The sequence below is a fragment of the Zingiber officinale genome, chromosome 9B, assembly GCF_018446385.1.
Source record: "Zingiber officinale cultivar Zhangliang chromosome 9B, Zo_v1.1, whole genome shotgun sequence".
NCBI classification, from domain to species: Eukaryota; Viridiplantae; Streptophyta; class Magnoliopsida; order Zingiberales; family Zingiberaceae; genus Zingiber; species Zingiber officinale.
This window is the reverse complement of record NC_056003.1, coordinates 31,882,187-31,896,383: the sequence shown is the minus strand read 5'-3', so window position 1 is coordinate 31,896,383 and position 14,197 is coordinate 31,882,187. Positions and strand designations below refer to the sequence as shown.

Sequence of the window (14,197 nt, the reverse complement as noted above, 5' to 3'; positions counted from 1 at the left end):
TGGTTTGTACGAGACCAGATTTGGCGCAAGTAGTTAGTATGGTAAGCAAGTTTCTCTCAAATCCTAGTCGACCACATTGGGATGTAGTGAAGTGAATTTTCAGATACTTGAGAAATACAACTGATTATGATATTATGTTCAGTAGACAATCGAAAGATTCTTTAGTTGCTGGGTACATAGATGCAGACTATGCAGGAGATTTAGATAACATGAGGTCTACTACAGGATACGTGTTCAATGTGGCAGGAGGACCTATTTGTTGGAAATCTATAATTCAATCTATTGTTGCATTGTCTATTACGAAGTCGGAGTACCTGACAGTAGTTGAAGTAGCGAAAGAAGTTTTATGGCCTACAAGGTTGGTTAGAGAACTGAGTGTTCAGTAAGGTGGAGTTAAGTTGTTATGCGATAGTCAGAGTGCTCTCTATTTGGTGAAGAATCAGGTGTATCATGCGAGAATCAAGCACATTGATGTGAGATTTCATAAGATTAAAGAGTTGATTGCTTCCGGGGAAATTCAACTTGAGAAGGTTCACACTGCAGACAATGCTGCAGACATGTTGACAAAGCCAGTGACTATAGAGAAGTTCAAGCATTACTTGAACTTAATCCATATCTCTAGATGCTTGAGGAAGGAAGCTCAGACTCGGAGATCCAGCTGGAGTTTTATTCAGATACTCGTGTTCTTCGAAGGGGTGAATATTCACCAAGGTGGAGATTGTTGACGGGTAGCTTATATTTGGATGAGGTCAATGCAATGGATGTTATGAAAGAAAAATCTGTTAAGATTTTTCGTAATAAAATTATGTTACGATTTTATATAACAGAATTTTGTTATGGTTTTTCATAACAGTATTCTGTTGCGATTTTTTATAACAAAATTCTGTTATGATTTTACCGGGTCTGAGATTTGTGCATTATTTATAGAGGTCATTGTAAACCTATTGTACAACAATAAACGCAATAATCATTAGATCTGATTCTCTTATGTAGAGAGAATTCTAATAAAGCTTCGGCCGTTTTTGTGGAATAGGTACGCCGCCGAACCACGGTAACTCTTCTTCTTTCTCTTCTTCTCCTTCCTCGTGTTTGCTCTCCTTTTGTACGTCTTTGTCTTGTTGCTCCGCGCGATCTCTTTTCTCTCTTCCTCTTCTTCCGTGTTTTAGAAGGTGAGAGATGTTGCCCTTTCTTTGCGCAAGAATTTTTAAACAATTTTTATCTGACTAAAAGATAAGACTATCAATAGGTTTCATATGGATATGCATGCAACAGAAATTTCTGAGTGTATATGTTCATTATTTATGGATACACATGGACTATAAATGATTTTTTTTTAAAAACTGCTTTTCATGTTTTCTACCTCTTCTAACTGTGATAGAAGCTAAATATGCAATATCTTTTGTATATGATAATGAGTCATGAGATGTGTTTATGTTATCTTTACAGGAGGTATGAGAATCTTGGCAATACTGAGATTGTCATAGCCATTTGATTTTCTTCCCCCTCCTCTATAGTGTGTCATTGTTGTGCCACCATACAAGCATTTTTACACAAATTGAAATGGTTATTGTAATATTTTTACATCCCTACATCATACTTCATGTCCATGGTTTCGATGATCTACTCCGTCTCCTCAACTACTTCACCAAATATAGTGAGTATGCCAACATGCAACTAATAGGGGCATGCTTCGATGGAGACTTAATCCCTTTATCTGATTTTTTTTCAACCATTATGTTGAAGTCAGGCCCGGACCTTTAATATAAATTGTGAGACAAGTGCCTCGGGCCTCCAAATTTTAGGGGCACCAAAATTTTTTTAAAAAATTATATATATATAATATATATACCTCGAGGAACATGATATCCTGCGCGACGTGCACAGTAAGTCACTGTACACGTCGCGTAGGATATGAGCTTTATTTTTTTTGTTTTTAATTATTTTTTAAAATTTTGAATTAAAAAATAATTAACATATTTTTTAAGAGTTTATTTTAGGGTTGAGGCTTTTCTATTGGGTTATAATTTGTAAGCTATTTTTATTTTTAAGATTTTAACTCTAGGGTTCAGGTTTTCCAATTGGGTTATAGTATTTTGTAAAAAGAAAAATTAAAAATGAAATAAATTTAAGTATTTACGGAGTATTGTAATATGTTTAGGGGATGTATTCATGCTTGGGATATATAAAAGAAAATATTGATTTTTTAAAAATTCAAAATCTAAATAAATAATAGATTTTGTCTGTTATTATTTTTTTAAAAAATTTTGAATTAAAAAAATTAATTAAAATATTCTTTTAAAATTATTGTAATATGTTTAGGGGATATATTTATGTATTATGGATTTATATAAAGAAGTATTAATTTTTTTAATTCAAATTAAAAAAAATAATAATTAAAAAAAAAATCTGATATACTGCGGGCATTTTGGATGATATATTTTTATCTTTTATTTCTAGAATTAAAAATATTGTTATATTTACCTTGATTGGAAAATATATAAATGTCAAATTTTGAGGGCATCATTTTTTTTTTCTCGCCTCATGCCCTAAAATTACAGGTCCGGCACTGGTTGAAGTATTCTTGGTCCTTTTTATCCATTCTTCTATGGCCAAATCATGCCAAACGGCCAGCGAAAATGACGGGCCTAACTCCAAATGTCATTTTTCATTATAAAAAACTTCGACAACTTTTGCTAGCTAGTAGATGAATCACAAATACACACATCATTACTTAAAAAATTTATTGATAGAAAATTTATTATTATTTATTATAATAATGATATAAAATTTAATTTTTATTAATTATAGTATTTATTTATTAAATTTTATCATACAATTTTAAAAAATGCAAATGGTTAAAATTTTATAAAAATATATTATCGATGGAAATTTTAAATGATACTTTTAAATTTTTTATAGTAAAAATATACTATATTAATTATTATAATTAAATATCTCAAATATGGATGAAGGGTAATATAAAGTAAAATATTAAAATAAATTATATTTTAAGATCTTAAAATAAATATTTTTTTTATTATATTACGTATATTGAACCAAATAATATTAGATTATATTTTATTCTCCATAACGTTTATTCATAGAGCTGTCAAACGGACAACCTATGGCAGGATGGGTCAGCCCGTGGCGGGTCAATCATTTGGCGGGGTGGGACGGGCCGACTCGTCAATTTGGCGGGTTGGGAAATTTCCAACCCAACCCAACCCAATCTAAGACAGGTTGCGGGTTTGACAGACCAACCCACGGGCCCATCAATTTTTTTTAAAAAATTAAAAAATATTTTATATTTTCAACGTTTTACTTCGGAAATATTTCATCAACCAAATGTATCCATAAATATGTATTTTAAATATAAATGAACACAAACGAGTAGTTATGTGAGATGAAAAATACTATTTTTATTTCAAAATTATAACAAAGAAAGATAATAAATTGACAAAAAACTTAACTTACATGTGTTTCTCAAGCCACGGACCAACTCAGGCCTAGCGCGGGTCGTGGGCCTAGGTGGGTCAGCCTGTAACATGCTTAAGTTGATAAAATTTCAATCTAATCTGTTAAATTATCTGACGGGATTGACAACTCGAGGGTCAATCCAAATTGACGAATCTATCCATTCATAATCATATAACTAAATGTCGGACCAAACACCCCTTCAAAAAGCCAAATCCAACGGTGGCAAAGGTGTCCAGAGTTGCATGGTGTTGGAAAAGATGATTTTTTTTTTTTTGCCCACTTCAACTATTTAAGGCCCGAGAGCCGAACCATGGACACACTTTCGTTTGGTTCTGGAGAGGGATTAGGGTTCTTCACTGAGACGGCTTCGGTGAGCCCGATTTCGACCGCTTTGTTTTCTGTAACTGTTACTTCATGTATACATGCAGTTAAAATCTTGTCTGGAGATGCTAAAGTTGCCTCTTCCTTGGGTGTTTAAGTGATGATTGTGCATGTTTGGTTGGTTTAGGGTTCTTCCCTGATGATTGATTCCAAGTTTCTTGATATACCTTATGCATGATAGTGTTAATCCTAGGGTTTTCTCGTTACAGAGAAATCTGTGTTATTAGAAATGCCAAAACTGATATAATATTTGTGAGCAACGGATGGTAAGATATTAAGGATTTGGATTTAATTTGCATTTTCACATCAATTATCTCAAGTAATTTTTAGGGGATTAGTCACCATTTCTAGATATTTCTTGGGGTTTTTTCCCTCTCTATTAAGGATCTATTTCTTCTTTAATAGAGAAGGAAAAAAAACCCTAGTAATATCTAGAAATGGTGCATAATCCCCTTAAAATTACTTGAGATTATTGATGTGAAAATGCAAAGTGATCTATTTGAAGGGGAGTCGTGGCACAATGGTAAACTTGTTGTCATGTGACCTCAAGGTCACGGGTTTGAGTCTCGAAAATAACCTCTTGCAAAGCCTGCATACAATAGACCCTTCCCCATATTGGTGGGAGGTTCGTGCACCGATCTATCCTTTATTAAGGATCTATTTGTTTCGCATAAAATATTATGTTTGTTTAAAACATTTCCAAGGAAAATTTTGTCAGAAAATGAATTTTCCCCCCTTGTTTGGCATGCATGATACAAGAAAGATATTTTCCATTCCTTTTTTTTTTGGATAATTTAGGTGTCCGAACTTGCCCAATTAATCCGAGAGGTAGGCGACCTTCCCCTGGTTCATCTACCGGGCAAATAATTGTTCCCTCGGGACAGTCTAGTGGCTAGCACATGAGGTGTTGCCACCATGAGATCTGGGGTTCGAATCTCGGCAAAGCCAAAGTAAGTGTCTTCCTTATGTGTTAGTCACTATTCCAAAGGCTACTAGCCACCCGTGATTTACCTCCTCCGTGTTGGCCCTGGGACAGGTTGGCGGGGGCGTTGGGGGACGAGCATATTCGCCTTTTGTCACCATCTACTGAGCAAATAATTTATACCTTTTTCAGTCTTTTGGCTAAGATCAAGTGCAGTTTCCATTCCCCTTCTTCCTTCTCTTCCTTGCCGAGGGCAATTCATATCTTGACAGGTGGTGGCGGGATTGAGGGCAATGTGACAAATTTAGTCAGACCACAAATTTGACACGATCAATAGCTCCTTTTGTCAGATGAGGCAACAGGCTACAATAGCTAGGTCTTGGTCTCGTTGGGTCACAATGGGTGATGGTGTGCAACGCCGGGTTGCTATTCTTGAGGAAGAGGAGCAGACAAATGGGGAGGGTTGTTGTTTGTGGAGGAGAGTTGTGAACGGATGTGATTCAAGTAGAATTTGTTTCGTTTCAATTGATTAAGATTTTATGTGAAGCCAAACATTGCAAAACCAAGAAGAGACATTCTTTGAGAAAAGCTTTTCCCTGAACCAAACAAACCCTAAATTACTTCTTTTATGAGAACCTCATCGAGGCCAAAAAAATATTGCTCCATAAGGCTAAGACAATCTATTAGAGAGAAACATAAGAATTAAAGAGGATGGCTGCTAGCTATCAGGTATCATATAGGGAAGGAAGTGAAGAACTAGATAGACCATGAAACGCTGATCCACCAAAGTTTTTGCCACCGAAACCTGTGTTGTTTCTTTTCCAACCTGGTAAATAACAACACGTTTAGCAGCAAATTGGTTTATAGAGATAGAGAGGTGCAAATCCCGCCATTTTTAGCAAAAAGTTGTAGTGGTCCAATGATTGAGCATTTTCTGAACAAGTGGTATGGAATCGATTGGCGATGCGTACATTTGTAGCCGACCCGATATAAGTCAGGACACATAGTTTGTTGTTGAGCGATATTATGCCCCAAAGTCGAACTCTATCTTAAAACTCAATCTCTATGGAAAGATAGTGGTTTGTGTTAGGTTGTCTTTTTCCTTGAATCACCTTTCTTTTATCATAGGATATTTGATTACTGTTTGATGTTCGTATGGTGACTCAACCTGAAAATCAGGGTTTTAGAATCAAAATTTTTCTTCCATTAAAATTGAAATCTCTGTCAATTTCATTCGCTCCAATTTGTTGAATGGTGAGTATCTGCTTTATCATTCACAAAAAATGTTGGAATAAACCGTCATTTTGTTCTGTCGAATGTCAGGTTGTGTAAGTATATTTTATTTGGTAGTTGAAATAACTGATACTCTCTAAATATACTTATGCAAACATGATAATTTTCTTATCTTTGTATTCATTGATCTTTCTTTCTTTAGTTGTCATTGGTTTGCACTTAAATCTTAAAATTGTGTGCAGATCGATACCATATACACTGTTTTGTTTAGTATGCAAGTACACATGGTGGAAAATTTTGCTGATGAATTGTTTCATGTTCTAGGAAGCTTTTTTCCGAAAACAGTTCAATTCGATTCTGTTGTACATCATCCTAGGACATATATCGGTAAGTCATAATGGGATTGTAGATTTGAATTGACACTTAAATCAGCCATATGTTGCTGATTAGTTCGAAGAGAAGTGGCATGCTAAGCGCGAGTTATGATATTATACTTGATCGCTATATATATTTTGTTTTAAGGAATTCAGAAATAGAAATTGTTGTTGATTACAGATTGGTTAAAGTTATCAAATGTCTCCAAAGCGCAAAGAATGCCATTATACGGACAAGGAAGAATTTAAACTACCTCCTAGCAGAACAATAGTTTCATCTGGAAGCTATATCGATGTATCAACTTTGAATGGCTCGTGCTCGAGTTCAGGGTCTATGGATGTTGGGTATGTCTACAAGAGGATGAGGTTCCAAAGAAACTCACTTGCTCTTCTCCCAGAACCTAATCATATAAAAGATACAAAACAAGGTTTCGGTTCAAAGTCCTCCATTAATTCCGAGGATAAACTGTTGGAAGTTCCGAAAGCTGATACTAAAACATCTCCGGCTGTTGTTCGAAGCACAAGAAATGCTGAGTCTGTTCATGATTCTGGCTTGCACCACTTGAGTTCTATTGAAGAATTTGACATACATGATCAAGCATCCAATCTAGATCATTGTCATAGTTTAAACGATAGATGTTCATCCTCAAAATCCAATGTGGAACTCACATCTACTTTCTCCAAGAGAGAAACAATTAATACCTATGAGTGTTCAACTTCTGATATTCTGGAACCACGAGAATTTAAATCAACGAGGGAGCTTTGTATCCATGTGCTAAAAAAACACAGGCTTCTGGGAAATTCTCGTACTAGAATCAGCCATTATGATATAGGAATCATGTCGAATGATAACAGTGAGCTTTCTCAGAAATGCAAAATATGTGGGCTATTCGAAAACCCACTGAAGATGCTTATTTGCGATGAGTGCAATGAAGCGCATCATCAGTCTTGTTGTGTTCCGAGATTGAAACAACTTCCAGTCAATGAATGGTATTGCCTTCCTTGTTTCAAGAAGAAGCCAAAACATCTGATGAATAAGTCATCAAAGGCTGTAGGCAAAAGCTCAAATCACACAAATAGAAAGAATTCTATATTGTTCATGTTGAAGGACCATAAACCATATACCACCGGAGTTCGAATTGGTAAAGATTTTCAAGTTGAAGTCACAGACTGGTCTGGACATACTTCCGAGTATGTTATTCGCCTATCTCCTTTTTATCAATAAGATCTCACCTAGTACTTTATGTTTCTACGTGTCACTTCTTATGTCTTTCTCTTTGTTTGATTTGGTTTTTCTTCACCAATCTCTTTGATTATGTAGCGAAGATGATTATTTCAATGAGCCTTATAAAATGGATACAGATGAATCCGTAAATTCGAATGTAAGGGTTAAAATCTTTTTCTTGAAGTAACCATTTATCTTATGTGTTGTTTTGGATACTAAATGGGTTGCATGTGTCAAATGTAATGGTTAGGTATGGAATGGAAGAGAGATTCAATATCATTGCAATATTGGTAATTGGGTGCAATGCAAGGAGGTTATATACTCAAATAGATGTGACAAGGGCACTATATGTGGAAAGTGGCGCAGGTTCTTATTTCTTATCTTCAAAAACTAGTCTACTTCTTTACCGTTTCACTTGGTTATGATTGAACTTTTATTGGTTCAAGTTCATTCTTTTACATTAGTACATACAAACTTGATTTTTACTTATGGAATAGTTGAATAATGATTTCTATGCTCGATAGCAAAAATAACCGTGAAATACCACTGCTTATGGAAAACTTGTTCCAAATTTATAAGGAATAAGAATTCTGCGCTCTATTCTAACAATAACTCTTCCTTATCTATTTTAAGCTTTCTATATAACTCATTTGATTGTTTCAATTAGACCAACTAGGTTGGCTAGTCTCGTCAATCTAGATAGTTCATTTGAGTTGGTTAGGCTAAACAGTCTAGGCAAGCTAGGTAGGCCAGGTGGGGACGAGTTAAATGAGTTGGACGATCCAAACAGTCAATATTAGTTAGTTGGGCCAAATTCTCAAGATGGTTTGCGCAAGCTAGGTTGCCTAGCTCATCCGGACGAGTTAAATGGTCCAAGGTAGTCTAGTCTATTCGAATAGGTAGGAGTAGAGATGGATCTTGCTAAGGGTTTCCCTGTGCTCTAGCCCAACCCTAATTTTTTTATCATTACCTATGTAATTTTTTTACTTAGTCCACTAAAGTCCACTCCTTCCACACCCAAAGCCCAACCTACCTCATTAAGTTCAAACCTCTCCTAGCTCTAATTCCTGGATCCGTCCCTGGATAGGATAACTAGGTTGTCCAAATTATTTGTGGCAAGTAGGCGGAGGGGAAGGCAGGGCGATACAAGTGAGATAGATGATCTTGGATGGTCAAGTTGACTTGCATGGTTTGGGTTGACCAAGCGATTTAGTCGGTACTGGATAGGTCGATTAGGCTTATTGAAGTAAATTGTGCAAGTAAAATGTGTCAAAAAAATTTATTTACGTGGTGATGTATTTTATTGTGATTTATTTATTTATTTATTATATTCTATGAACCAAAAAATGAATACTTAAGAATTTTGCATTCTTCCTTTTGGAAAGAGAGGATTAGTGATTGCTGCTTTCTCTAGGCCTACAACAAAATATGGAAAAACCACAAATGGTACGATCCCTCAGTCACCCCAAATGAAAGAGACAATTTTGTAGTTCTTAGTCTATGGTGATGCATTGCTAAGGTGCTCCATTTTCCCTCTAAGACGAATCTAAACCTGTTCTCGAGGATTCCAGAACACAATCATATATATTACTAATTATGGCTAATGGTATACCATTGCATAGAGTTCAGTCGGAGAGCTAGACACTAAGGGCTTTCGGTATAACTAATATTAACCGGGAACGCCACCCAAAATTGTCCATCGGGTTGATGACTAGCTCCACATACCACGGGAGGTCCTTTCAGCGTGCTTTGTCCTCACTTGCATGCACTCTGAAAAACTTCCTAGGAGGTCACCCATCCTCAGATTTCTCCAAGCCAAGCACACTTAACTTGGGCTTCCGAAAAGGAAAGTGCACCTTGATGATATGGATAGTACCATCTAATCTTTTAAGTCATACTTAACCAGAATCTCAGAACAAGAATATTACAATCACCCTCACTTAAAGACACAACGTCCTCGTTGTGTAATCACGAATCACACCACAGACAAATCCCAGAATCTCCCTCGCTAGGTGGTGCCCTGAGTGCTCCTACCACAGGCACACTCATGGTCGCAAGGTCGCTCTGATACCATCTGTAATGCCCCGGCCCGGGCGGACCCCACCTGACCGAACCGGGAATGCCACCCAAATTGTCCATCGGGTTGATGACTAACTCCACAGACCACCGAAGGTCCTTTCAGCGTGATTTGTCCTCACTTGCACGCACCCTAGAAAACTTCCCAGGAGGTCACCCATCCTCAGATGGCTAAGGAAAGCACCATCTAACTTTAAGCCTTTTAACGTACTTTGTCCTCACTCGCACGCACGCTGGAAAACTTCCCAGGAGGTCACCCATCCTCAGATTTCTCCAAGCCAAGCACGCTTAACTTTGGAGTTCTTAAGTTTGGGCTTGCGAAAAGGAAAGTGCACCTTGGTGATATGGATAGTACCATTTAACCTTTTAAGCCATACTTTACCAGAATCTCAGAACAGGGGTATTACATCATTAGTCAAGATAATTTTGTAAGAACAAAGTTGATCCTTCATGCTTCACATTTCTTTTTCAAATGTTCGCGCGTAAACCCTAAAGTGTTTCTTTTAGATTTCGATGTGGTTAGCTCTCATTTATTATTGCAGGGCTCCTCTTTTCACAGTTCAGAGTGAAGATTGGGACTGCTCTTGTGCTATTCAATGGGATCCAATTCATGCAGATTGTGTTGTGCCTCAGGTGAATAATCTTTACACGAATCAACACAGCATTATGTTATCAGTTAGTCGCCTGAATTCATTGTTAAATAACCTCATGAGATATTGATGAACTCGTTACTTGTATCATATCCAATGGATTCTGGTCTGTTTTGCTTCATTATCAATGCATATGAAAACCAATACTACTTTCCACAAAGTCATTGATATAATATAACTAAGAACGTTGGGCTGATACACCGTTTGTTGCGAGCGCTTCCTGATTTATCCCGGTGGCCGGTGGGAAACTTCTGCAGGGTCGGGCCGGTCACCCAAGATTAATCGGCATAAGCTGGATGCTTGGTGCCGACTAAAAAAAATGATACGATATAAAGTCAATTCGACATTTCTTGCTTATCATAGATTGTTATTTTGCAATCAATAATTGCTTCCTCTATTATTTGATTGATTTTGGTGTTTCAGTGTTGCTGTTTTTAAAGCTATTGTTCTTGTAAATCTGCAGGAACTTGCAACCGAAGAGGTTCTCAATCAACTAAAATTTATAAAACGGGTATGTGAAAAACAATCCTTGTTGAATAATCATTATACTCCGCAATCTTCTGTGCTCGTAATGTCTTGCTACTGAAAAATCCTCACAATTTCTAGTTCTATGCTAAAGATAAGTTTGGCTTATGATATTTGGTTAGAGTTGTAAGTTCATGTAGGCTGTGTCAACTTGTTCATGTAATCACTCTAAGCGAACATAATTTGCACCAATGTGTTGGTTGAGTTGAGTGATTTATCGGAGTTGAAAGCCTTCATGCTCCATGTTTCTCACTATGCTCGACGATTCCATGCAGTTGAAGGCTCGACTGAGTTCTAAATCCTAAAGGACTCCAATCCAACTTGTACGGTAACAAAATGCTCTCTTGTAGCGCGACTAAATTACAATAGTTCGGAGTACTTTTATGCCCCGATCTCTTACACCACATACTCAATTGTTGTTACACCCGGACACTTCTGTATTTATGTATCTCACAAAAATTCAAATATAGGTTAACTGTGACATTGTTCAATGAGATTGTTCTACTTCTTCGGTCTAACTTTTTTCAATATATCATCGTGATGTATACAAGTAGGGAATCACTGTTTGAAACATAGAAATCTTGCTCCCAAAAGAACAAGATGTATCGTGTTACCAATCGACTGAAAATGAAGTTTCAGCAATAGTTTTTCCCCTTGAGAACGACTTGTTTTTGCGATGTACCATGAAGGAATGACTAGAAAAAGTGCCAAGGATAGTTATAACATTCTAAATATAGGTCAAAATATTAAGCCTCCAACATCTACCTACCACTTTTCCTTTAGAAAATTTATGGTAGGTTTGTGGGGTGTAATATGAGCATCTAGATTAATTTCACTATTCATATGGACAGGGTTGTAAATGAACTACATATTCGTGAATAAGTTTAGTGTTCGATTTAGTAAGAGTTTGTTTATGTTCGTTTAATATACACAAAATCAATTAAATAAATAAGCTTGAATAACTCGTTAAACTAAACAAACAAGCTTGAACACATGTATTCAGCTCATTAATGTTCGTGAACAACGTTTGTGAACAATATTTGTGAATAAGGTTCGTAAACAATGTTTATGAACCATGTTTATTAATAAAACGCTTATCAATATGTTAAATAAATAAAAAAAAATAAACAAATAAGTTTGAATTATCGAGTTCAATAATAAATCAAACAAGTAAAAATTTCAAGCAATCAAATGAGCTTCAATTAAGAATTTGAAAACATCTAAACGAATCAAACTTGAATCAAGCTCAAGTCAATTTTGAATTAAGAGTTTGAAAACATCTAAACGAACCAAACTTGAATCAAGCTCAAGTTAATTTTGAATTAAGAGTTTGAAAACATCTAAACGAACCAAACTTGAATCAAGCTCAAGTCAATTTTGAATTAAGAGTTTGAAAACATCTAAACGAACCAAACTCGAATCAAGCTCAAGCCAAGCTTGAATTGAGAGCTCGATAACATCTAAATGAATCAAGGTCAAGTCAAACTTCAAACAAGCTCAAGCTTATAAAAAATAAACCAAGTCAAGCTTGAACAATCATTTCAAAGGTTTGGTTCATTTTAAGCTCGACTCGACTCGATTACCTTATCAAATAAGCTTTAACATTCCAAAATTCAACTCGGCTCGTTTACAGCCCTACATACGGAGTTATAAACATCTTGTCTTGCACAAAGACATTTGACAATGTTAGATACAAGGGCCTATAAAAAATATATTACAATATTAGGAGTATCTTTTTGTAATTTTATACACGGAGTATTGGTGACAATTAGATTAGGTCGCTCGCAATGCATATATGAGTTGTTCTTGATATGGCTAGTGGGAGTTGGGTCTCACTCAACTTGGTCCACAAGTTAGGTCAGATTGAGTTGGGTAAGCTTGTTCACAAAAATATAAAAGTAAAATTCAAACTAGAATAAGAATTTCTCTAAAACAATAACACTTTAATTTTTCTATATATATATATATAGAGCAATGATATGCTCAAGGAAAAAAACTCAAGGAAAAGCTCAAGGATAGACACATAAAGTTATGACTCCTCATTTTATTTTTTGTGGGTCTCATCACTTTATGTGTCTATCCTTTAGTTTTTTCTTGAATATTTTTTATTGAGTATATCATTTTTCATATATATATATATATATATATATATATATATTAAAAAGATCTTGCTAAGCTTTAGCATTAACGGATTGAAAAAGGAAAGGATTTTCTATTAAAAAATATCCTTTCATGCATGCAAAGGAAGAGAAAAAGGAGAGAAGAGGGAAGAAAGTCCTTTGGGAAAAGGACGAAGGAAAGAAAGAGAAACTCATGAAAGGAAAAAAAATTAGCACCAACGCAGGGATGTCATGAGCTGAGGGCCGACTCAAGTCTATTTGAATCCTTTGATAAGAAAAAAATATTTCTCTAGTTTTTTTTTATTCAGACTTGGGACCAACAAACTTTTATATTTGAGATAAAAAATGATGGTTTAAATTTTTTTTTAATAAATTGAAATATTAATTTTAAAAAATAAATTTTTATATAAAATTTATTTTTCTCACTATTTGAGATATAAAATTATTAACTAAATTATCATATTCAAGTTTTAATAATCTAATTCAGAGAAATATAAATTTTATGATATTAAACCGTGTATTATTATTAAATATAATGATATACTTTAAAGAAATAATAAGTGTACAATTTATTTAGCTGAAAATCAGTGTATTTAGAATTGTTTAAAAATGAAGAAAGATAAAAATATGTTTAATTACTTAAATGAAAGATAAAGAGAATAACACTTACAAAAAGGAATAAAATTGAGTGTATTTAGAATTGTTTAAAAATGAAGAAAGATAAAAATATGTTTAATTACTTAAATGAAAGATAAAGAGAATAACACTTACAAAAAGGAATAAAATTGAGGAAATAAGAATAATGTAATAAGACAACAATAGAAACAATCATGCTCCCGTGCTTAACTCATCAACATCTATAAAGCACAAAAAACAAATAAATAAAAACACAGGTACAAAATGACAAAACTCAATACAATCCTTAGAAAATAAAAATCGTAACGAGAGTAAACCAGTCATTATCATTTATCACGAACTAAATGAGAGCATTTTTAGGCACAAAGCAAAAGAAAAAATAAATCATATTTTTCATCACCTCAATTGAATAGTTGTAAATGATAGAATAAAGACAAAGGAGAAATCGAATAATTTATTATTGTAAATACATCTAAATACAAGTTAAACTTGATGTCAAGCGAAATGGTAAAGGTATCTAACTCGTTATTATTAAAAAAATTATAAAATCCTTCATTTCAATCAAACACAATATGGAC

The 14,197-nt window shown here is 34.8% G+C and overlaps 1 protein-coding gene across 4 annotated transcripts; it reads left to right on the top strand.

Annotated features, from left to right (window-relative positions):
- The first annotated feature begins 3,779 nt into the window (after positions 1-3,779).
- LOC122024732 lies at positions 3,780-11,393 on the top strand. 4 transcript variants are annotated; one of them, XM_042583409.1, is made up of 8 exons: positions 3,808-3,847; positions 6,256-6,400; positions 6,569-7,578; positions 7,709-7,769; positions 7,863-7,978; positions 10,231-10,321; positions 10,802-10,849; positions 11,139-11,393. In XM_042583409.1, the coding sequence occupies exons 3-8, from the start codon at positions 6,587-6,589 to the stop codon at positions 11,166-11,168; spliced, it is 1,338 nt and encodes a 445-aa protein (XP_042439343.1). In that variant the 5' UTR covers positions 3,808-3,847; positions 6,256-6,400; positions 6,569-6,586; the 3' UTR covers positions 11,169-11,393. The 4 variants fall into 4 exon arrangements, with proteins under 4 accessions (XP_042439340.1, XP_042439339.1, XP_042439343.1 ...); XM_042583405.1 differs by having other exon boundaries at positions 3,785-3,847; positions 6,338-6,400; positions 10,802-11,393; XM_042583404.1 differs by having other exon boundaries at positions 3,811-3,847; positions 10,802-11,393.
- The last annotated feature ends 2,804 nt before the right edge of the window (positions 11,394-14,197 follow it).

Excerpts from the sequence above, each read along its gene's own strand:
- LOC122024732 (XM_042583406.1), top strand. The coding sequence starts at position 6,587 with ATGTCTCCAAAGCGCAAAGAATGCCATTATACGGACAAGGAAGAATTT. Across the intron at positions 7,979-10,230 it reads ATATGTGGAAAGTGGCGCAG|GGCTCCTCTTTTCACAGTTC; the intron begins GTTCTTATTTCT and ends TTATTATTGCAG. Across the intron at positions 10,322-10,801 it reads CAGATTGTGTTGTGCCTCAG|GAACTTGCAACCGAAGAGGT; the intron begins GTGAATAATCTT and ends GTAAATCTGCAG.